The 25,500-nt window shown below is 38.4% G+C and overlaps 1 protein-coding gene across 2 annotated transcripts in view; it reads left to right on the top strand.

The window, feature by feature from the left end:
- The window catches only part of Gmps (guanine monophosphate synthase), a 69,079-nt gene that overhangs the window by 33,371 nt on the left and 10,208 nt on the right, over window positions 1–25,500 (top strand). For both annotated transcript variants that reach the window (XM_037206636.1, XM_028894528.2), the window contains exons 5-12: window positions 2,788–2,891; window positions 6,547–6,740; window positions 6,998–7,163; window positions 9,985–10,136; window positions 10,773–10,946; window positions 14,264–14,369; window positions 16,781–16,896; window positions 17,591–17,716. In XM_037206636.1, coding sequence (XP_037062531.1) covers window positions 2,788–2,891; window positions 6,547–6,740; window positions 6,998–7,163; window positions 9,985–10,136; window positions 10,773–10,946; window positions 14,264–14,369; window positions 16,781–16,896; window positions 17,591–17,716 — 1,138 coding nt within the window. The remainder of the gene's footprint in view (window positions 1–2,787; window positions 2,892–6,546; window positions 6,741–6,997; window positions 7,164–9,984; window positions 10,137–10,772; window positions 10,947–14,263; window positions 14,370–16,780; window positions 16,897–17,590; window positions 17,717–25,500) is intronic.

A 25,500-nucleotide genomic window follows, 5' to 3' on the forward strand; every position in this document is an offset into this window, starting at 1 on the left:
GCATCTGCTTCCATCTGTTACTGGATGAAGGTTCTATAATGACAATTTGGGTAGTCACCAATCTGATTACAGGAGAAGGCCAGTTCAGGCACCCTCTCTCTCCACTATTGCTAGGGGTCTTATCTGCGGTCATCCTTGTGGATTCCTGGGAATTTTCCTGGCACCAGGTTTCTCCCTAACCCCATAATGGCCCCTCTATCAAGATGTCTTTTTAGTTGCTCTCCCTCTCCATTCCTCCCACAACTTGACCATCCCGATCTGTCATGTTCCCATCCCCCATCCTCTCCCTCTACACCTCCTCTTCCAAGTTTACCTAGGAGATCTCATCTAATCCCCTTCCCAGGGCAATCCATGTGTGTCCCTCTTAGGCTCCTCCTTGTTACCTAACTTCTCTGGGTCTGTGGATTGTAGCATAGTTATCCTTTGCTTTGTGTCTAATATCCACTTATAAGTGAGTACATACCATGTTTGTCTTTCTGGGTCTGGGTTACCTCACTTGGGATGATTTTTTTTTTCTATTTCCATCTATTTGCCTTCACATTTCATGATGTTATTGTTTTTTTACCACTGAGTAAGACTCCATGGTGTAAATGTGCCACATTTTCTTTATCCATTCTTCAGGTGAGGGGCATCTAGGTTGTTTCCAGATTCTGGCTATTTATTACGAATAATGCTGCTATGCACATAGTTGAGCAAGTGTCCTTGTAGTATGATTGAGCCTTTTTTGAGTGTATGCCCCAGAGTGGTATTGCTGGTTCTTGAGGTGGATTGATTCCCAATTTTCTGAGAAACCGCCATACTGATTTCCAAAGTGGTTATATAAGTTTGCACTCCCACCACCAGTGGAGGAGTGTTCTCCTTACACCACATCCTCTCCAACATAGTTAATGCTTCTTACTCTTAAGCTTGATTGATTGACTGGTGTGTGTGTGTGTGTGTGTGTGTGTGTGTGTGTGTGTGTGTGTGTTTGAATGTATTCCATGAACATATATATCTGTTGAGACCAGAAGCAGGTGTTGGGTCTCTTGAAGCTAGAGCTATAAGTAGCTGTGAGCTATCTAATGTGGGTAATGGGAACTGAATGTGGGTCCTCTGGAAGAGAAGTAAGTGCTCTAAACCACAGAGCTGTCATTCCAGCCCCATATCTCTTACTCTTAATCTGAAAATCTTGTTTACTGGTTTCATAATAACCTGTATTTTACATATATTTATACTGTACATATAGTTGCAGAATAACAGTATCAGTATCATTATTGATATGACTGAATTAAGTCATTATTGAAGTATCTGTTCTGAAGATAAAATCTTAGAAATGAAATGTTGAAATCAGTTTTATTACCTCTGTAATTTTTTTTTTCTTGTTTTAGCACCAGCTTTAGTTTTCAAGTTTAAAGATTATTTGTTAGGGGTGTGTGTGTGTGTGTGTGTGTGTGTGCGTGCGCGCTGTATGTGGTGTTTGTGTGGGTGCCTGTACCCACATGCATGTATATACATAGAAGCCACCGGAGGATGTTGGGCACCCTATTCTTTTGCTCTCTGCCTCATTTTCTTGATCCAGCTTCTCTGACTGAACCTGGAGCTAGTCTGGCAGCCAGGAGATACCTGTGACTTTTCCTGTTTCATTATCCCACAGGATTGGGGTTCTGGGTCCACATGTGGCTGCAACTGGCTTTTTATGTGGATACTGGGGATTTGAACTTGTATCCTCATGACTGTTTTAATACAGTGAGCTATCTGTACAGCCCTAGTTCTTAATTTTTATTAGTTGTCCCTTTTTGTTATTTAATATCCTTTATTGGCTTTATTTATAATAGAATATATATAAATTCTAACAGTGTTGCATTGCTATGAGGCATGAAAAACCTGGAGTCAGATATTGAGGGTGAAAGCTGAAAGATTAGAGAAACAGAGCAGCAACCACTAGAAACTTCTCACCTCTATGAATCCTCAGACTGAATGGAGGGCCAAGATCCTGTCTCCACCTCCCTGGGATTAAAGGCGTGTGCCACCACTGCCCAGCTCTGTTTCTCTTGTTCGATCTCATGTAACCCAGTGTGGCCTTGAATTCCTGACCTTCCTGCTTCCGCCCAAGTGCTGGGATTAAAGGTGTGTGTCACCACTGCCTGACCTCTGTGGTTAACTAGTGGCTAACTCTACCCCCTGATCTCCAGGCAAGCTTTATTTGTCAGAACACAAACAAAATATCATACAACATTGCTACATAACTTTTACCCCCTAAATTTTCTTAATCTACCATATAGCAAACATATTTCTAAACAAAATGGCTGTCTTAGGGGTTACTATTGCTGTGATGAAACACAGTGAGCAAAGAAACTTGGAGGGAAGAGTTTATTCAATTTAGGCTCCCACATCACTGTTTGTGAGTAAAGGAAGTCAGGACAGGAACTCAAGCAGATCAGGGACTTAGAGGCAGGAGTTGATGTAGAAGCCACGAAGGAATGCTGCTTACTGGCTTGCTCCCTCCGTGTTGTGCAACCTGCTCTCTTACAGAACCCAGGACAGCCAGCCCAGGGGTGGCACCATCATAACGGGCTGCATTATTATGGATTAACCTCCCCATTAGTCACTAATTAAGAAAATGCCCTACAGGCTTGCTTCTAGCCTTCTGGAGGCGTTTTTCTCAATGGAGGTCCCTCACTCTGATGACTCTACCCTGTTTCTCTGTCACGTTGACATAAAACTCGCCAGGACAATGACATATTCATCATGGTTCTCATTGAGATATTTGTGTGTAAATTTAAAAATCTTTCTTTTTTTTATGTTTAGGGGCCTTCAGAAGGAAGAAATTGTTTTACTTACACATGGAGACAGTGTAGACAAAGTAGCTGATGGATTCAAGGTTGTAGCACGTTCTGGGAACATCGTGGCAGGTAAAAGTTATAAATTACGCAGATTTCACTAAATTTTTAGAGTAGTCATGATTCTGTAAGAGATACTTTTAAATAAGTCTTCATTTAAAATGTTTATTTATTTTTTACATTTATTGTGTCTAAGGATCCAAGGACCACTTAAGGGTTTTTCCTCCCTCTGTTTGGATCCCACTGATTGAACTTAGTTTGCCGGGTTTGGCATCAAGTGCCTTTATCCACATGAGCCAGCTTGTGGATTCTTATTTTTTCATAGCTATTGTCAATGTGGATCCATCATTAACCAAGGGAATTATTCCTAAGTCACATAATGCTTTAAAATACTTAAATTAAAAACAGTTGATTCATATGAATGTAGGTGTCTGTATGTGAGCCCAAGAAGGTGAGAAAGATTCAAGTGGCTGCTTTCTGACTCAGGCAGGACAGCAGCAAAGGACTGTGCAGGTGTGTGTGTGTGTGTGGTTTAGGAGGAAGCTGTCACTGTGTGTGTGTGTGTGTGTGTGTGTGTGTCTGTCCTTCAAAGAATATATTATATGTCAGAGGTTATTTACATTGAAAAAGCAAGCAGTAGTGAGCCTTAGTGTGATTAGTGATGCTACTGTTTTACCTAGATATTGAGGGAAGAGGTGAGGGCAGACAGAGGTCCTGAGCTGGGGCTGTAGTGAGAAATCAAGTAGAATACACACGATCTGAGCAAGAGTAAGTCTGACGTGAGATTGAGGTAGTGGGGTCTTTGAGTGACTGTAAGGCTTTGGCTTTATTCCTAGGTAGGTGGTATTCTGAATAAAGGATAGGCACGATCTAATTTCAGGATTATGTTATCATAGGAAGAAAATAAACTAGGTCAAGTACAAGCAGGAAGGCTGTGTATTCTGGGATGAGAGGAGAAAAAGTGAAGTTTAGAGCAGGCTGGTAGAAGTGACTAGTCACATCTTTGGATTGTGGTAATGCTCTGAATGGACAGACCAAAGGTTTGTTACTGGATTGTATAGTGATATTTTGTTTGTGCTCTAACAAATAAAGCATATCTGAAGATTAGAGGGTGGAGCTAGGCATTAGTTAACCATAGAGGTCTGGAGGTCTGTATAGACAGGAGACTGGAAGTGTTATGGCTGGGTGGAGAGAGGAGTATAAGGTGGGCAGAGACAGGAGCTCTGCCCTTTTCGGTAGGAGGATTCAGAGAGGTAAGAGGTTACTTTGACTGCTTCTTTACTTCTCTGACCTTTTAGCATTTGCCCTGATATCTGATTCTGGGTTTTTATTATTAAGACCAATTAGATTTCTTGCTACAGGATTGAGTATGGTGTAGCAAGTAGTAAGAGTCAAGTTTTAAATGCTGGATTTTTTTTTTCTTTTTTTTTTGCTTTAGTAACAGATGGTTAGAATTTCTATTTGCCTAATGGGAAAGAACTCAGGGCTTTAGGTTTGCACATGAAACTCAAGATGATTTATTAAACATCAAAACAAAGGTGTCACGAATCATTGATAGTGGTTTAGCTCTGGATGATGAGTAACTATTTGCCTATTCAACTTCCCAAAAAGGAAAAATTCATAACTGTTCAAATGTTTGCAATGAAAAATTGATTTTTTCAACAAAATGCACAAAGTTGTACAGTAACAACGTACGTTCTGGATCATTGGTTAGAAGACACAAAGGAACATCTAGTAACTTTTCTGGTTCTGTCATTTGAATTCCCAAATTCATCTCAGTCTGTATTATTAAAGAATCAATATTAATCTAAAAAACAAAACAAAAACAAAAACAAAAAAAACCAAAGGTGTCTAGTAGGCAGTTAATACATCTTGACTTCAGAGGAGAAATCTAGCCTGCAGTTATACAGATGAGCCTAAGAATAGAATATTAGGATTATTAGAATGTGAGATCACTTAAGAGTTTATGGAGAAGACATTTAAGGGCCGATTACTGGCAGTTTCCATATGTAGAGATAGGCCTGGAGGAGAGGGACCAGTGGTAAAGAGTAAGAAGGAAACAGTGAGATAGAAGTATACCAAGAGTGCTACCCTGAAAGCCAAATAAAGGCTTTGGATCTTGACTTCCAGGCACAAGTTGGTTACTTAAGAGTTGAGGCAAATTCTTTTTTTTTTTTTTTTTTTTAAAAAACAACTTATTTTTCTTTATTTTATGTGCATTGGTGTATGCATGTATGTCTGTGTGAGGGTGTCAGATCTTAGAGTTACAGACAGTTGTTAGCTGCATGTGGGTGCTGGGAATTGAACCTGGGTCCTCTGGTAGAGCAGTTGGTGCTCTTAACCACTGAGCCTTCACTCCAGCCCCGAGTTGAGGCAAATTCTTGCTGCATGAACCATAAAATAAGGATAGTGATGCTCATGTAAAGCCCCTAGCCCAGCCCCTGTTGCTTGGCAGATGATTCGTTAAACCCTGTAGTGAAGTAGGTGAAATGATATAGTAAATATCCCTAATCTGAATAACTGAAATTGCCCACGATCCAAAACTATTTGATTACTAACTTGTAATCACAAGTTGCAAGTTTTTTGAGTGCTCCCAAATGGCAAGTTGCAGGCAGAATGCAAGTACACTTAAGATACTGTGTAATTTTAGACTACTTGTCTGTGATATATATTAGTGAATTTTATGTTTGTACTTGGGTCTCATACAAAAAGTTAATACCAAAATATTTATGTGTGACCAAACTTTGTCTGAGGAGACACAGCATACACTTTTACTCGCCCCAGATAGGGAATTCATGATGGACCGAAGTATGGACACCATCAAAGTCCAGTTTAGTGAACCATTGAGTTTCACTGAAGTTACAGTAATATGAGTGAGAGGTTACTTATAAGAATAGAAATGACTTAGACAGCTGCATCACCAAAGCGTCATAAAGCTGGGAACCTAGAGCACATTGCACACACAGATTGCTGGCATCTCAGTAGGTTGGAGTGCCTTTTGTAGGTTCCTACATTGTTCTAAACGGCTGGCCACAGCTGGGCTGGTTTCTGCTTCTTCCAGGCAGCTGGTCTTCTCAGTCCATTTGCAGCTCAGCTCTCCCATCTTGGAGGGAGTGCTTTCATTGCTTGCCCTGGCAGATCTAGTGACTCCGGTCAATTTCAGGGACGTCCCAAAGCTGTTTTGAGTTGTTCACCTTACTGCCTACAGGGCTTCCCTGAAGAGTAGAATGTTTTAATCTTGGAAACTGTTCCACCACGACACCTTAAACACTTCTGAACCCAAACATTTCTGAGTAGGGTTATTCAACCTGCATTTGTAGTTAATGGAACTCAAAAAAGAAATAATAGAAAGTTGAAAAGTTCAATGTATGAAGATTTTTTTTTTTAAATGTTGGGAATTGAGGGTTGCCAAATATATGTGGAAGCCACGAGGACTGAGAACCAAAACTCAGTTGTTCTCTATATTAAATAGATAAGAAAACCAAAGTAATGATAGAGAAGTGAGAAGCTAGTGAAATAATCTCTGCCCTGTACTACATCTCATTTTTTGCTGTATACTTTATAAAGATTATAGCAATGTAGGTTTACATATATATATTTTGTTTCTCTGTAATTAAAAGTTGAATAAGGCATATTACATTTAACATAAGAGAGATTTTGAGAATGGATCATGACTATTAGTTATATATTGAACAAAAATTGTTTCGTGACTGTTTTCTCCATGAAGGTATAGCCAATGAATCTAAAAAGCTATATGGTGTACAGTTTCACCCTGAAGTTGGCCTTACAGAAAATGGGAAAGTAATACTGAAGAATTTCCTGTATGATGTAGCTGGATGCAGTGGGACCTTTACTGTGCAGAACCGAGAAATTGAATGCATTCGAGAGATCAAAGAGAGAGTAGGCACATCGAAAGTATTGGTAAGCAGTTGATCACCTGGGAGTCTACAAACTTATGTTACAAATATTAGAAACCAGAGCTGGATTGCTTAGCCTTGACAACTGACAGAATATATATATATATATATATAATGTGTGTGTTACATCACCTAACAGTCTTTTTTCAGTTTCTGTACATATCTTTAATATATACAGCATTTTTAAATAATTATACAAGGTGATAGTGTTTATTTTTTGTTTGTTTTTCCTGTTTGATTTTTTTCCCCCCTCATTTACAGGTTTTACTTAGTGGTGGTGTAGATTCAACTGTTTGTACAGCTTTACTGAATCGTGCTTTGAACCAAGATCAAGTTATTGCTGTGCACATTGATAATGGCTTTATGAGAAAACGAGAAAGCCAGTCTGTTGAAGAGGCCCTCAAAAAGCTTGGAATTCAGGTCAAAGGTATTAGTTAACCATGAGATTATACCAGGCGTTATTTCTTCAAGCCTAGTTTTCCCTAGTTCACATACATAATTTTCTGTTTCAAGAAGGGTCCAATAGCTTCTTGGCCTTTTGACTAAGATCAAGTGTAGTGTCAAGAAATGTCCAATATAAAACTTAGATAATATTTACTGTTATACTAGGTTACTGAAATTGGTAAGTTACCATTTAGCATATACCATTCTATTCTCTTCTGTTTGTCTTCCTCATTCTTTCAAAATCTTCCATCCTTCTCTGATTTCATAACATTACCTATGCAAGTGAGTATCTAAGCTCTTCTACAAATACAGGTTGTTTTGCACCCAAGCTCATACAGAGAATGGAGATTAAAAGTCTGTAATTAGCCAGATATGTGTGTTGTGTGCACCTGTCATCCTAGCTACTTAGGAGACTTGAGGCAGGGCAATCATTTGAACCAGGAGCTTGGAATTATCTTAGGCAACATAGCTAGACTGTAGGTACCTTAGTTGGTAAAGTGCTTCCCACACGAGCATGAGCACCTGAATTTATTTTTAGGACCCATATTCAAAAGCCAGATGTGTCTGTTTGCTTATAATCCTCAAACTGGGAAGGTAGAGACAGGGTAATCCCTGTGCTTGCTGGCTAACTGGTCTGGCTGAACTAGTGAGCTCCACATTTAGTGAGAGACCCTGTATTAAAAAATTGGTGGAGCATGATAGAGGAAGACACATAATGTCTGCATGTATAACTGCATGCTTGCACACACACACACACACACACACACACACACACACACACACACACACACAATTTAAAAAAAGACAGAGATCCTCAGTTACTGTTACTCTTACTTATTTGTTTATTTATTTACTCTTTGTTTATTTGTTTGGTTTTTCGAGACAGGGTTTCTCTGTGTAACAGTCTTGGCTACCTTAGAACTCGATCTGTAGACCAGGCTAGCCTCGAACTCACAGAGACGGGCTTGCCTCCGCCTCCTGAGTGATGGGATTAAAGGTGTGTACCATCACCACCCAGCAATTTACTGTTACTTTAAAGGGCAATGATGACTAACAAACTTGTTTTTTACATTAATAAACTTTATTATATTTATGGATATTTCTTATTCTCTAAAAAAGGTATAAGTAGCTAGAGTTCTGGTATAGTAGACTAAAAATGCAATGTACATAGTTATATATTAACTTAATTGGAATTGATGCTACAAGGCTGAGGTTAAGGTGATGACTCCTAGATAGTGTCTTTCCTTTTTAAAGCGTGACCAACTGCAAAGGCATAAACAGGCCCAGTGACACAAGGAGAGGGAATAAGCAAATAGTAGAAGAACACTAGGTGGTCACATGCAGGTGTCTGAGGGGGTTTCTCTCGGATAAGCTAATGAAGTTTAACTTTGAAGGGCCCTCACTAGTCAAGTCTTCTTCCAGAGTCCCAGCTGGGACCTAGCAGGGTCTTCACAGGACTGTATAGTTTGGGAGTTTACAACTAAGAACTTCTCTCTCTCTCTCTCTGCAACTAGAGGTTGATAGCTTTAATTTCCTCTTTGCAGTCTAGTTGTCTCTGTTGTGTGGGGTTTACTGTAAACATTTTGAGGTCAGGCTGAGGAAGAGTTGGCCTGGAGATGCCTTTAGTTTTAGTTTAGTATTGTTTGTAGTAACCATTTTTGTATATAGTCAAATTCTTGTTACTGCCCCACGTGCTTTAAAGGTATCTTATTATTCTGTTTTTTAAGGGAACCTTCCTGTTAGAGAAATTTTAATGACAAAAACTTGGATCAGTAGAATTTAAAGTCTGGACTAAAGTGGGAAGGGAACCAGTAAGAAACAAGCTGATGTAGGCTGCAGAGTTCTAGGGAGGTTTAGGAAGTAGGAACATTGGATTATGGGAGGAATGAGTCTCTGGGTGTGCCACGGGCAGGAAGTATTTGAAAACATGGGAAGCAGATGGTTTTCCTTAATGCAGAGCATGCTCCTACTGTCCTGACCTGAAGAAAGCTGAGGGCTTCCTAAGAGGCCTTGGACTTGCAACACTGGCACCAGTAGTTGAAGTTAGAGTACTACTCTAGAATTGAAACAGAACTCAGCTACATTAAAGGTGATTCCCTCCTTCCTTCCTGTGCTCTGTTCACCTGTATGAATGTTGTTGGTAGGCAGGAGCTTGAGAGTTAAGAGAGAAGGACCTACAGGTCTTGCATAGACCCTGATTAAAACAGCAGGCTACTTCATCATCTCGTGCTGAAGCACATCAGCAGTTGCTCTGCTACCAGATAGTGGTCGTAGTTTCTTCCAGAATTCCTTACCTGCTTCCCATTTGCCAGTACTGGGAATTAAACCCAGGGCCTTGTACACACTAGGCAAACACTTTGCCATTGAACTAGCATGATTTTTTGGTCTTTTGTAATAATAAATTCAGGGATATCCAGGTAATTATAAATGTATAGGTAGCAGTTTTTAAAGAAGCTGGTTAGTGTGCTGTTCTGTGAGGACTTTGGTTTTCTGTGGAGGAGCCACTGCATTTGACGGTGTTAGGACTTATCTACATATAACAAGTGCTGACTTGTTCTATGGAACACTGAACGGAGGGAAAGCAACCAGCACCATTGGCAGTGGTGTGGTCTCATATTTAATGCTACAGAGTTCTCTTAATGAATTCCCAAATCTGAACTCTGGGCTGGTTTATTGCTGGTTTTTGAACATATGGGCAATGTAAGGGGTATCAAAGGGTCCATCTTGGTTTTCTTTCTATGCCTTGACATATTTATGATGTAAAGAAATATAATAGTTTAAAATACTTCTTACATCTCTCCCAGTGATAAACGCTGCGCATTCTTTCTACAATGGAACAACTACTCTACCAATCTCAGATGAAGACAGGACCCCACGAAAAAGAATTAGCAAAACATTAAATATGACTACAAGTCCTGAGGAGAAAAGAAAAATCATTGGTGATACTTTTGTTAAGGTATTTCTTTTTCTTTTTCTTTTTTTTTTTTTTTTTTTTTTTTTTTGAGACGGAGTTTCTCTGTATCCTTGTCTGTCCTGGAACTAGCTTTGTATACCAGACTGTCCTCAAACTCACAGAGATCCACCTGCCTCTGCTGGGATTAAAGGCGTGCTGCCACACCTGGCTAAGGTTCCGTTCTTTTAATGTGTGCAGTGTTTACTGTTTTGTGTGAATTTTAGTGTGTTTTTTTTATCATAATGTCAACAAAGTTGGCTAATTTTATTTTTTAAGATAAACGTAAAGTGGGTGGGGGCAGGGTGAGGTCTATGTCCTATTTACATCTTTTGATGTAAAAAGCGTGCGTGTTGCTAAGCTGGTGTTTTGATATTTAGGAATGGACCTTTCTGCTGGCACTGCACTTCTATTGGGTTTACCAGTGACCATATTTGTAATAATATGAAGTATTATTACAGGGAGTACTGAAGAGAATGTTCACACATATTTTTGAATCATACAATGTACATGTTTTCAGAAATTTGTTTTTTATGGTTTGATATTTTAATTTCCTGGTTGATACTGCAAAGACGCAAATTTCATTAATTTTGTTAAAAAGATTGATTTCTTAGAAGACTGTTCTGTTTTTGTTGGTAACAGATTGCCAATGAAGTAATTGGAGAAATGAGTTTGAAGCCAGAGGAGGTTTTCCTTGCCCAAGGCACTTTACGGCCTGATCTAATCGAAAGTGCATCCCTTGTTGCTAGTGGCAAAGCTGAACTCATCAAAACCCACCACAATGACACAGAACTTATCAGAAAGTTGAGGGAAGAGGTAAAGGCTGTGAGAACTTTTCCATGATGTGTGTGTGTGTGTGTGTGTGTGTGTGTGTGTGTGTGTGTGTGTGTGTGTGTGTGTATACACAGACACAGGGCATTTTCCTTTCCCCATCCTTTCTTTCTTCTTCCCAGTACTGCACAGTTGACTAACCATTTCTACAAACTAATTCTGTTACCCCCAGAAGGAACCCAATGTATCTTGTGCTCATTAGCAGCAGTCATTCTTCATTCTGACTGTACCCCACCCTGTCTCCCCTGTCAACTCTAGACAACCACTGTCCACTAGGGGTTTTTCTTTTGTTTTATTTGTATGTTTTTATTTTTTGAGACATGGTCTGTATGTAGCTCTGGCTGGCCTGGAACTTGCTATGTAGATCATGCGGGCCTCAGCCTCAGCTATCTACCTGCCTCTCACATGCTGGGATTAAAGACTACTCTGCCTTGCAAACCACTAATTTCTGCTTCTGTAGTTTCCCTCGTTTTAGACATCTTGTTTTGTGGCCTTTTATGATTGGCTTTTTGCTTTGTTTTTAAAAAGATGGTCTCATGTATCTCCTGCCTCTAACTTGTTATATAGCTGAGGCTGACTGATGACTCTCTAGCCTCTACCTCCTGAGTGCCATGATTTAGTATATATTTTCAAGGTTCATCTATGGTGTAATTTAATTTATTCCTTTTTATAGCCAAATAATATTTCATTGTGTATATGCGTTCACATTTTTAGTTGGTGGACGTTGCCCATTTGGGGCTGTTTAGAAATGACGTTATGAATATTGGTTACAAGTGCTTGTAAACATGCATTTTCTTCCAGTGGATACCTGGGTATAGAATTGCTAGAGTAGCACAATGTAACGGTGCAACCCTGTAAACCCATCACTCAGGAAGTCTAGGTAGGAGGATCCAGAGTTGCATGGTCATCTTCAGCTACATACCAAGTTAAAATCCAGGATTATAGATGACCATGTTTGAAAAACAAATAATTCCTAAATCATACAATGACATTTTGGTTTCCTGCCAGACTGTTGTCCAAAATGCTGAATTTATACATTCCACGGCACAGAGTTAAAAGTTCTCATTTTCCATGTCTTATCAAGACTTATCTGTCTTTTTAAAAATTGTTGTATAAAACATAAAATAAATCCCATCATCTAGAATAGAATAGTAAAAGCTCTGTAACTTGCTGTGTTTGCAGAACTGAAACTTACCCATCCAATGCCTTCCCCTTTCCTGCCCTACTGCCTGATAACCACCCTTTCACTTAAGTTTCTATTTGACTACCTTGTATACTTGATGCGGTGGGATCATACAAAAGTGTCTTCCCTTTCTTCCCCTTCAGGGTTGTCTTGTCGTTACTAGCTTATTTCATACTTAGCCTAATGTCCTTTAGGTTTAATGTTGTGTACTGTATGACGGGATTGCCTTCTGTTCAAAGGCTAAGTAATACAACATTGCATGTGTATACCATATTTTGTTTATTTAATTACTCATCAGTGAGCATTTGTGGTACATCCATCATTTGATATTGTGAGTTTTGCTATGAACACAGGTATACATTTAATGCTTCAAGAGCCGACTTTTAGTTCTTCAATATACATACTTAGCACTGCGGTTCTGTTTTTAATTTTCTTTTGTGGACCCTCCATGCTCTCCATAGTAGTTGCACCACTTTTTTAACCAAAAGTACCACAGGAGTTGCAGTTTTTGTACATTCTGACCACCACGTGCTATCTTGTATTTCTCTTTGATAGCCATCCTAATAGTTGTGTTGCTGCTGATTTTGGTTATCCTTGAGAAGTGAGATCTCTGTTTTTTTTTTTTTTTTTTTTTTTTTTTTTTTTTGTTGTTGTTGTTGTTCTTTGAGACAGGATCTCCATGGTTTTGAATGTGCTCTCTCCCCTTACCTTGGCTTCCCAGTACGGTTTGAGGATGTGCGCTGCCACACTTAAGCTCATTGTGGTTTGGCTCTTCATTTCCCTATAGTAATGTGCAAAATCTTTTCAAGTGCTATTGGTCATTTGTATGTCTCGGAGAAATGTCTGTTTATATCCTTTGCACATATACTGAGTTTTAATTTAATATGAGAATTATTTTTTCCTGGGGCTGGAGAAATGGGTCATCAGTTAAGAACATTTGACTGCTTCCAGAGGACTGGAGTTCAGTTCCTAGCACCCACATGGCAGTTCACAATCCTCTGTAACTCTACTTCCAGGGGATCTGATGGACATACAAGCAATGCATGTACATACATGCAGACAAAATACCTACTACGTAGGTGGACTTTTCCTGTCCTGACCGCTTGCTCCCAAATAACCAGCAGCCACTGTTCCCAAATAACTGACTTGGAGACTTAATATAAATTATAAATGCTTGGCCAAAAATAGCTCAGGCTTGTTACTAACTCTTAAAATTTAACCCATTTTTATTCATCTACGTGCTGCCCCAAGACTCATGACTTTTCTGCTTCATTTATGTAACTCGTTCTCCCTTTGGCCACTCCTCTGACTCCTCTGACTCTGCCCTTCCTCATCCCAGCCTTCTCAGTTTGGCTTTACCACCTAACTTTATCCTGTTCACCTATTGGCCAGTCAGCTTGTTTATTTTTTACTTTTTATTTTTTTTCAGGGCTGATGAGTGAACCCAGGGCCTTGCGCTTGCTAGGCAAGCGCTCTACTGAGCTATATCCCCAACCCCTCAGCTTGTTTATTAAACCAGTCATGGTGACATATATTCAGAGTGTACAGAAGGATTATTCCACAGCATACCTATATACATGAAATAATACATATTTCTTCCTATCATTTTTTTTTGATACCATTTAGAAAAGTTTTTTTTTTTTTTTTTCTTTTTTCTTCTTGTTTTTTAGGCAGGGTTTCTCTGTGTAGATCAGGCTGGCCTAGAACTCATAGAGATTTTCTTGTCTCTGCTTTCCAAATGTTAGGATTAAAGATGTGCACCACCATACCCAGCTCATTTGAAAAATTAAACACTAACATTATTTTTCCCAGTTGTCTTCTGTGTCCTGTGAGAAATAGATGAGAGCTGGTGGGTTTTCCCAGATTTTTGATATTTTTTTAAAGATTTTCTTTATTTCCTGTTTGGTTATTTTGTCTTCATGTATGTCTGCATCAGTGAGCCATTTCTTCAGCCCTCAAATCTGTTTTTCTTTATATGACTTCCAAGGCTTATACTTGAAAATGTTTTAACAAAGAATATGAATGCCACTAAAATGCTCATTCCTTCTAAGCCTCATAGGAAAAAATACTTTAAATGATAAAGTCAACTCTTTTAATTGGTCCCCTTTTCTCCTTGTAGGGAAAAGTAATAGAACCTCTGAAAGATTTTCATAAAGATGAAGTGAGGATTTTAGGCAGAGAGCTTGACCTGCCCGAAGAATTGGTTTCCAGGCATCCTTTTCCAGGTAAAAACACACTTAGGTTTTGTTTGTTTGTAGACCTTGTGGATTTAATTCAGGCCACTGAATTGTTTGTCTTTTTAGGGACTACGTGACCTGACAGAAGGGAACAAATTCTTTGAAGTGCCTACTATATTTATGCCAGTACATGACTCATTCTCTTTTGTGTTTGTGTTTAGATACTGTACAATTCCTGGGAGTCAGGCATGTAACGTTGTTGTCAGATGAGGTGGTGGAGCATAGAGATTTTAATAACATTTCTATATAATTCTCAGTTGTAGATTAGTGTTCTTATACCGGAAGTACTGTGTGTATATGTTCCATGGAAAGAAGAGAGAATTAAAACTTATGTCCCTACTCACCTCCCTTTTAAAGATAGAGTCTCTTAAAAAAAGAATATGTTCTATTAAAAAAACGTTGTATTCCCCTCCCCCTTACCCCCAGGTTCTTGGATGGCCTGGACTCAGGCGTTTCCCTACCTCAGCCTCATGTAGACACTGCCAATTCCTTTCTCTTAAGTTTTCTTAAGCACATCTTGTTGAATGGAAGAGCTATTTCATTCATATGTAAAGCACTCGTTGCACTGTTTGTTCTATGTAACTAATTCATGAACATCAAGAAAGTTAGTTATTTGCTATACTAGAAAAAAATAGTGATATTTAAAGGTAGCATTATGACTCTTGATCTGTTTTATTTTGAGATGGTTTAAGATGCAAACCTGTTTTAGCTCTCTGTAATAGGTGATAGAAGAATGGTCTAATTAAAAACATAGTAATAATACCCCAGCACGGAGGCACATTCCTTCAATCCCAGGACTTGGGAGGCAGAGACAGGCAGATCTCTATGAATTGAAGGATAACCTGGTTTACATACCAAGTTGTAGGCTAGTTAGGTCCATGCAGTAAGATCTGGTCAAAAAATAAGGGCTAGCATTTTGGAAGTACTGTGTGATGTGACACACACTGCAAAATGTTCTTAAAATACTGTCTTATTTGATTCTCTCACACACATGAAAATAGTAATCTTGTTTTATGGATAAGAAAACTTATGTATGAGGTTGGTTCCAAAAGTTAGGCAGAAAACACCATTTTAGAGTTTTTACTCTTAACTGCCACATTGCCTTCATAAAACAGTGTTAGAAATAATTAGCACTTGATAGAAAAATCTAGTAATTTAAGATCTTCAGTCCCTAAGTGTATGGTGGCAGAAGATGGTGGGTGCAAGTTGGCCCTGTGCCTTTGGTCATCATTTTAGGTAGGCTTATGTGATGTTTTTTTTATTTTATTATTATTTTTTGTTTTGTTTTGTTTTGTTTTTTGAGACAGGGTTTCTCTGTGTAGCTTTGCACTTTTCCTGGAACTCGCTTTGGAGACCAGGCTGGCCTCGAACTCACAGAGATCGGCCTTCCTCTGCCTCCCGAGCGCTGGCATTAAAGGTGTGCGCCACAATATTTTTTTTTTTTTTTTTTAAATCAGGTGAAATTTCACTGGCAAACACATTTTAGCTGCTTTAAAAACTAATCTTGTTGTTTATTCTAAAACTAGGAATGAGACTGAGGGCAGCTAATGGAATATGGCTTACATTTTGCTTATAGACATCTCAAGTGACTTTTCCCATGTTGTGTAGCAAAGCAACAGAATTTGTGCATGCCTTTTGTTTATTCTTTTTTTAGTTTTTTTTTGTAAGATTCATTCTTTTCATGTGTTCTGCCTGCGTGTATGTGTGTGTGCACCATGGGCATGCCAGGTGCCTAAAGAAGTCAGAAGAGGCATCAGAGCCCCTGGATGCTAGGAATTGAAATCCAGTCCTCTAAAGAGCAATAGTACTTTAACTGCTGAGCTGTCTCTGCACCCTGCCATCCATCCATCCATCCATCCATCCATCCATCCATCCATCCATCCATCCATTTAATGGCTTGCATAATTGATAACTAGAAGTGGTAGCTCATATCTTGGCATTAAGCAATATTTTCACTTTTTAAAACAAAATTTAAATAGCATATGAGTTAAGGTGCTTCATTATTTTTGTTTACATTTGTATATGATGGAATATTTCCTTAATAAGGAGATTTTCAGCAAATTGCCATATTAGTGTTAATGAAAATATTTCCTGGTGAAAATTTTTGTGAGAATATATAGGTTAGGAAATTGGAATGAGGAAATTAATACCAACACTTAAAATTAAATGCTTTGTGTGTATTTGTTTGGTTTAGTCTAAGACTGAACCCCAGGTCCTTGTACATCCTAAACATTGGCTCGATTAAAGAACTACATTCTCAGCCTTGAAATTTAGTGCTAGGAGTCAATTAAAATTAAATACCTTGTGTTTATTTAAAGGGTTTTATGTTTTAGAGTTGGTGTCCATTTTCTATTAAAATTCTAATTATAAAGTTTATGCTCAAAATTGTTGTTCTGTAGGTCCTGGCCTGGCAATCAGAGTAATATGTGCTGAAGAACCTTATATTTGTAAAGATTTTCCTGAAACCAACAATATTTTGAAAATAGTAGCTGATTTTTCTGCAAGTGTTAAGAAGGTAATAACTGACTTGACATATCTAATCAATACATGGAACAAAGTAGATGGCTGTTAATATTCTTGCTTTAAAATGAATTTGTTTTTGAAAATTCAAAACAATACTTGTAGTGACTGTGTAGAAAGCATGACATGACTACTAGGAAGTGAGATAGAAGATCTTCAATGTACGAGAGGGACTGGTGAGCAAAGTTATAAATGAGGAAAGTGTACACATACATGGACTTCATAAAACAGTTAACTATAGTAATATATTTATTACTGTTTAGAACCTAACAAAATATAAAGCATTAAAAACGATTGTATTGCCAAAAGGACAGGAAGGTCAATTCTTTTTCAGAGTCCATGTTCATACTTAAAGGGAACTGTATGAATAGAAATCAAGTATTTAACTTCAAACCAATAAAGGAGAAATAAATGAGCTAGGAGAAATAAATGAGTTGGGAGAATCACCAGTTCAAAAGAGAACAAAGGGGGAAAATAACACAAAATGGGAAAAAATGGGTGATAGAAAAATAAAAATCTCAGCGTATATAAATTTAATTTATATTTCTTATCCCAGAAATTTCTGGTGTAGTATGTAGTACACAGCACATACTACATGGTATGCTGTTAAAATCTAATTGGTATAAGTACATAAGACTATGAAGGACTTATTTCTTACAACATGAAAAATGTCTATTTGGTTTTCTCAGCCTCATACACTATTACAAAGAGTCAAAGCCTGCACGACAGAAGAGGACCAGGAGAAGCTAATGCAAATTACCAGTTTGCATTCGTTGAATGCTTTTTTGCTGCCAATTAAAACTGTGGGTGTGCAGGTGAGTTAAGTGAGTTCCCTCACTAGGATGGAACTTCCTGCTGCTTGTCTTCCCAAAGTTTGAATTTGGAGTTACTTTGGAAAATTAATTGTGAAATTATATTCCAGGTTTAGAAAGATAAAAAAGTTTTATAGGTGCTTATGGAGTGAATGAGCTTTTAAGAACTGAATGCTTAGGTCAAGATTTTGTAGTTTTAGAACTTTTTTTTTCCCTTCCCACCTCTAGCCAAAAGTAAAACTTTCAGAGAACCATTTACTTCATGGTTGGCTGGTTTATTTCTCTTTGAGAAGCAGGACCAAAAGGTCAGGTGCTTATTTATTATCTGTACACTTAGGAGATCTGCTGTGGCTTGAGAAGCCTTTATTTAGCTTCAAGAAGGCATCAGATGAATATGTACATGTTTAGCTTGTGGTCTACAAGCCTATGTGATTAAAGACTCACTAAAACAACACAAAAACATAATCTTACTTAAAGCACTGAGATTTTACTATGTTTTTTTTAAAAGTTATTTTTAATTTTTGTGTATGTGTACACACTGATTTATTGCAGTGTGTGTACACTCATATGCCACAGTGTGTGTGTGTGTGTGTGTGTGTGTGTGTGTGTGTGTGTAGATGAACTTTTGGCTGTCAGTTCTCTCTTTCCGTGTTGTGGAGCAGTGTCTGTTGTTTCTGCCACATTTCATACAGGACCGTGGACTGTGAACCGAATGATTCTCATTTCTCTGCTTCCCATCCCCCATAGGAGTACTTAGATTGCACATGCATCCTGCCATATTTCTTCATGTGACATGGATTCCAGGGCTTGAGCTGAGGTGGTTAGGCTTGTGTGGTGAGCCACATTACCTGCTGACCCATCTCAGCTGCCTGTGCTTTTGTTGTAATTTAATTGTCTGTAGTTTGAATCTTAACTTTGTCGATGACTGCTCTTGTGCTGCAGTGTCAGAGGCTGCATATGCCTGAATGTTCTAAGGTGATTGAAGATTATATAGGCCCAGTATCATCTCATCTTTGATGTGGCATCTCGTTAGCAGTGATCCATAGCTTTTTAAGTTACTTTTCTGCCTTTCTAGTTGTAAAAGCATGTGAGGATAATTGTAGTTAGGTTTTAGAATGCTGTTCACGAAATGACCACATTAAGTCTGACATGACCCTTCAGGAAGTTTCTGGTCATAAGAAGCTAAAGAAGCCTTCTGTGCTGTAATTTGTTCAGTGAAAACTAGAAAAATAGCAGTAGCTCAAAATAGTGCTTTCCTCCTTCTAGTTTTCCATTGTGTGCAGAGGGCCATCCTCATCAGCAGGAATCACAGCAGAGGGTATGGTTTCATTAAAGATGGTTGCCATTGTGCTGACCAAGCACTTAATAGTGTCTTTTTATAGTAGAATTATTTATAGGAACATATTATTATTTTACTGTTTTGTCTAATGCTAAAACACACGCTGTCTTAAATGCATTGGTCTGCATTTTAAATCCTTCTTCCTTTATTGAAATCTGTGTATAGTTGTTTTCATATTGAGCATGGTGGCTCAGGTAGAAAAGCGTATGCTGCCAAGTCTAATGATGAATTCAAACCCTGCAATCCAAATGGTCAAAGAGAAGAACCAACCCACTCCTGAGAGCTGTGTTCACATGCAGATAAACACGGACAGAGCTAACTTGTTAGAGCTGATGAGCCAGTTTGGGTTGCAGAACACTTGTCTGTTTTCCTTTCTTTTAAAAGGCTGCACCTGTACCTTAATGTTTTTAAATGTCTATGAAGTATTCTTGGAAATTGTGACTGATTTCCCCCTAGTGGCTTATGGATAAATTTATCATACATAGGTTTATTTTTGAGGTTTTCTCTGATATTTACAGGCAAATGCCTGAAATATACAAGTAAAAGTGTAGACAGGTTTTTCTTTAAATTTTTCTCAGTTCTTCTGTGACACATGGTGTTTTTTCTCAACACAGTTAACAATAGTAGTAAAAATTTACATTTCTAAGAGAGTCTACTCAAGAACCTTAAGGATTTGCAACTCCTGCTAGGAAGGGTATTGAGTTATAATAGTTATCCATTATGATTTTTTCAAAGAAGTTTTTAATTTTAATACTCATTTGAGGCATTTGCTTGATGACTGATTTCTTTAAAAAAAATTATTTAATATGTGTGGGTGTTTTGCATGCATATATGTCTATACTGCTTGAAATCAATATCCTCGAAGGCCGGTAGAGGGAGTTGGATTCCCCTGGAACTGGAGGTACAGATGGTTGTTAGCTACATGTGGGTGTGGAAACTGAACCTGGGTCCTTTGCAACAGCAGCCAGTGCTCTTTAACCACTGAACCGTCTCTCCAGTCCTTATTTTTGTTTTGAAATGAAACTTAACTGGGTATGATGGTTCATGCCTGAGATCCCAGCACTTGAAAAGCTGAGGCAGGAGGATTGCCATGAATTTGAAGCTCATCTGGGCTACAAAGTAAATTGTTTCAATAACAATCCCCCCCCCCATCCCCAGAAAAAAGAAAATTTACTCAGGTTCTTCTAATTTTTTTTTTTTTTTTTTTTTTTTTTTTCCGAGACAGGGTTTCTCTGTGTAGTTTTGGTGCCTGCCTTGAATCTCGCTCTGTAGACCAGGCTGGCCTCAAACTCGCAGAGATCTGCTTGGCTCTGCCTCCCGAGTGCTGGGATTAAAGGTGTGCGCCAATGCCTGGCCTCTAATATTCTTGAAGAAGTTAAGTTGCCTTAGTTGTTAGCTACTCCGTGTTATTGTTCAAGTAACCTTACAGGCCCAGATAAATCACATGTTATGATTTTTCTGGCATAGGTCTAATTTTTTTCTAAATGCCAAAGTAAACTGTCCTTGTAAAAATGTAAATACATTGTAAAAAAACTTGTGTATTTTGGCTACTGAGATATTGTGTATGTGCCTCAGTTTCATACATTCCGCAAAATGTCATTGTTTCATTCTTTGTTATAGTGGAATAAAATTCCATATTGTGTAAGTATCAATTATTTATCCTTTCATCATATGGGTTACTTCTGTACTTGGCTATTGTGCATTATAGAGCAGTAAATGTTGTGTGAATATCTCTGTGGTATTGCTGAGACACGGTTTCTCTGTGTAGTCCTGGAATTTACTTATAGATCAGGCTGGCCTTGAACTCATGTAGATCTCCCTTCCTCTGCCTCCTGAGTGCTGGGACTAAAGGTGTGCACCACCCACTCCAGGATCTTAATATAGTTTCAAAAGTTGGGTTTACCTGATAGCAGAGGATATTGAGCACCTTTTTGAATATTTACTAGTAATTGTAATTTTCTGAAAATTGAATTCAGTAACTCATTTACTTAATGGCTGATTTGTGTGTGTGTGTGTGGGGGGGTGTGTGTTGTACTTAAGATTTTCTATCCCATTCCATGTTATTCACACTACTTAATTGTTTCCTATACTGTATAAAAGCTTTTAAATGTAATGCAATCCTATTTGTCATTTCGTGTGCATTATTGCTCATGTGTTGGAGTCCTATTCAGAAAGTTCTTTCCTGTCCATGTAGCCACTTGGACAGGATTAATTTGCAAGCCTGTGCACATGGATGATCTTTCCACCTGTTAGTGTCATCTGTTTTTTTGTTCTCTTCATTCTCATTGTGGATGTCCTTTATATTCCTGCTTTGTTGTGTTCCTAGGTATTTATGCTCTTTTGGAGTTACTGTGAATGGGTCAGTATTGCCATCTCCATGGCCCAACTCCCTATCCCTGATTTCTTAGTCAAGAAGTTTATTATATATAAAAAAGCTACTGATTTAATGTGTTGGTTTTATATCCTATTACTCTGCTGAAAGTTATCAGATCTGATAGTATTCCAGTAATCTTATGGTCTTTTCAGTATTGGGTCATGTCATCTGCAGGTAAGGATAATTTGAGTTCTTCCTTTCATGTTTGTGTTCCTTTTATTTCTTTCTAGTGTCTTTGCTAGAGTTTTGCAATATGTCTTAGTTACTTTTCTATTGCTGTGAAGAGACACCAAGACCAAGGCAACTTATGTTAAAAAAAAATGGACTTGCTTACAGTTTGAGGGAGTGAGTCCGTGACCATCACGGTGGAGAGCATGGTAGCAGGCATGGCCCTGGAGCAGTAACTAGCTAAAAGCTCACATTTCCTTCACATCCAGGAGGTAGAGAGAAACTGGGCCTGTCATGGGCTTTTGAAATCTATAAGCACATCTCTGTGGTGACACACCTCCTAGTCTTTTCCAAAACAGTTCCTTCAATTAGGAACCAAGCATTCAAATACATGAGTCTAGGGGTATGGGGGCTGTTCTCATTCAAGCCACCGTATCATATATAAATTTTATTTCAATGAGGTTTATTCCTTCTATTCCTAGTCTCTTTTCAGAGATCATGAAGGGATTCTTTGTTAAAAATTAAGATTTTCTATATAAGTTTAAGATAATTATGTGATTTCTGTTCTTAGGTTTGTCTCTTGATCTTATGTCTAAGAGTTACTTAACATTGTCATGCTCTTTTTTATTTCTTTTTTGGTGTTTGAATATAATACTTCTCAGGCTTGTCCACCTTCTCTCTTATTCTGCTTGGCTGAGTCTGTTTGGGATACTTTGTGTTGTGTCTTTTATTTGATTGAGTTTGTCATTACCATCATTTCTAGTTTGTTTTCAGATCGTTTCCTTATTGAATATTTCTTCCTTACTGCTGACTTCTTCGTCCATTTTCCTGGCTTCTTCCTCTATGTTGAGCACTTTTCCCCCCTCAAGATGGAATTCTATCAGCATGTCTTGAGGTCATTGATCATTTATTAGTTGATTTTTGAGATCTTCATCTGGCATTTCACCTCTTTCAGTACCTTTGTGTTCAGCAGGTGAGGAGTCTGGATCTTTTTGGAAGACTCCTATGCCTTTCTCATATTTCTTGCCTCTCTATGTTGTATTTATATATGTGTGTGTTGGTTTGGCATTTCTTACTGAACAGCCTCATTTGTTTTTGTTTCATTTTGTCTTTTTTTTTGGGAGGTGGGGGGGTGAAGGGATTTGTAAAATCCAGGCTGGCCTTAGACTCTATATGCAATGGAGGCTGTACTTGAACTTGCCATCTCCTACCTCTACTTGCAAATGCTGGGATTACAAGCAAGTGCCAGCACACTTGGTTGAGCAACCTACTCTTGAGGGCTTAGTACCACTTAGAGAAGAAAACAAACTGCTTTATGAGTTTTAACATCAAATGACACAGTACATAAAAGTATATTTAAAATTGAATAAAGCCCATTAATATTTCACCAACGATGATAAAAAGGAAAAAATGGCAAAACTACTGTATAGTATGCAATGGAATTAAAAATCATTTATGGTAAAGGAAAAGTAGTGAATGAGATAGAAAGAGGAGGAAAACAGAAGAAGTATGGTTAAATAAAAGGAATAAGAAATGGAGAAGAATGTTGTGAAGGGGAAAAGCACAAGAGATTATTTCAAAAAACTAGCAGAGAAAAACCAAGAATAGATTTCCTAATAGGGAAAAGATGCGTGACCAATTTTATATAACTAGGAGGGGAATTAAAAAACAAAAAAAAAACAAGCAAACAAAAACAAAAGACAGCTGGGCTGGGATTGTCCCCTCCTTTAATCCAGATCTCTTAAGTTTGAGGCCAGCCTGGTCCTCACACAGAGAGTCCCAGGATAGCCAAATCTACATAGAGGAAGAAAAAGCATAAAAGCAAAGGAAAAACAAACCCCGAACCACAGTGAAACAAGGTCAGAATAACTACTATAAAACAGGCAGCAAAAATAGAAGAAACATCTCTCTTTTTGTGGTGCCTCCTAGGCAGTTGGCTGTATCAAGATGAATGAAGCTGAATATCCTTCCCTGCCACTGGCTGTCAGAAACTCATTCAGGTGGAGATGAATGCAAACTTCATGCATTCTGTGAGAAGCACATGGCCACAGAGCAGCTGCTGATGCTCTGGGTGAAGAGCAGAAGGGTTCCGTGAACTGAATCAGTGGTGGGAATGACAAGGGACTTTGATGAAGCAGGTTGTCTTGACCCACCGGCAGACTTGTTTATTGGAGAGAGAGAGAGAGAGAGAGAGAGAGAAGGATATTCCTGGACTGACAGATACTATTGTGCCTTGGTGGTTAGGGCCCAAAAGAGCTAGCAGGATCCAAAAGTTCTTCAATCTCTCTAAAGATGATGTCTGCCAATATTTTGTCAGAAGACCCTTAAACAAAGAAGGTAAGAAGCCCAGGACCAAAGCGCCTGAAATGTATCCTCTTATTACTGCGTGTGTCCTACAACAAGAGTGTTGATGTACTGCTCTGAAGAAACAGTGTACTAAGAAAAATGAGGAGGCTGCAGAATATGCTAAACTTTTGACTAAGAGTGAAGGAAGCCAAAGAAAAAGGCCAGGAACAGATTATAATAAGAGATGTAGCCTGTCCTTCACTGAAGAGCTTCTACTTGTAAGACTGAGTCCAGTTAAAAACAAGCCTTTAAAAGGAACAAATAAATAATCACTCCTTGAAAAAAAAAAATAGTACTAAAAAAAAAACCCTACTGAAATGTAGTAAAAAGAAAAGGGAAGCACCATGGTGGGCAAACTTTAAAAAGGGAAAAAAAAAAAAAAAAAGAAGTTGGGAAGATGACTCAGTGACCAAGAACACTTGCTGCTCTTGCAGGGGAGCTCAGCAGATCCTATGTCAGGCTATTCAAAACGCCCTCTAACTCTAGCTTCAGGGTATCTGTGGCCTCTGGACAACCCCCCCACCCCAAAGCAAATCATTTTAGAAAGATAAAGTATTGGATCCGTCTTATTTTCAGCTTGGAGAAGGGCAGTTGCACATAGGAGGTGGAGCATCGAAGCATGTGTTCTGTGTCTCCTGTTGTCAAGCAGGTGTGGTAGGCAAATATGCAATGTCAGCCAGAGCTGCCCCCCTTCAGGGGCTTCCTTTTGTAGTACCAACTAAACCTTGCAATTGGTGTAGGCTCCCCCCGCCCCTCCTTAGATTCTTCATTGTACGTTCTAGGGTGTCCTTTGCTCTCTTTGGGGTTATTTCTCAAGTACAGATCTGTGCTGTGGAGGAGTACTGCCTTCCTGCCACCAAACCCAGCTACTGCCAAGTTTTGATGCGTGTACACATTGTATTACCACATTTAAGTCTGCTCTTGAAACATTTAAATTTACTACTGCTATGTATTCAAATTATTCAGCATTAACTTTGTAACTTTATATCCTTGATCAACCCATCCTCATTCTTCTTGCACCTCCTGAATCCCTTATTCAGTTTTTGATAACTACTCCCAATTCCATAAGATAAACGTTTTAAGATTCATCAAGTGTCATCCTGTGCTACTTATTATCTTTTTGTGCCCATCTTCATGTAAGTGAAGATCTCTAGTTCTACCCTTATTGTTACAAGGGAAAGGATTTCATCTTTTGAATGGCTGAATAGCATTTCATTGTACATATGTTATCTTCTTAATCAGTTTGATTGAATACTTAAGTTGTTTCCATTACGTTTATTTATAAGTTAATACTTTAAGTTTATTTTTTAGAAAAAGACTTATTTAGCCAATTGATAAATATAAATGTAGATGGTAGATCTATCTACCAAACTGAATGTACTTGTTTGCCTTAGTTGGGCAGCGATTTGGAATGACATCCAAGTGGACCTCTGGTGTGTTTCATATAAATTCTTGAAATGTCCATGAGAGTTCCTTTATTACTGAATTGATCCATATGGGTTTTAATAAAGGGTGTTTTAATTTGTGACTTAACTTGTATCACTAGATGAATACCTAGGA

Source organism: Peromyscus leucopus, chromosome 6, assembly GCF_004664715.2.
Source record: "Peromyscus leucopus breed LL Stock chromosome 6, UCI_PerLeu_2.1, whole genome shotgun sequence".
NCBI classification, from domain to species: Eukaryota; Metazoa; Chordata; class Mammalia; order Rodentia; family Cricetidae; genus Peromyscus; species Peromyscus leucopus.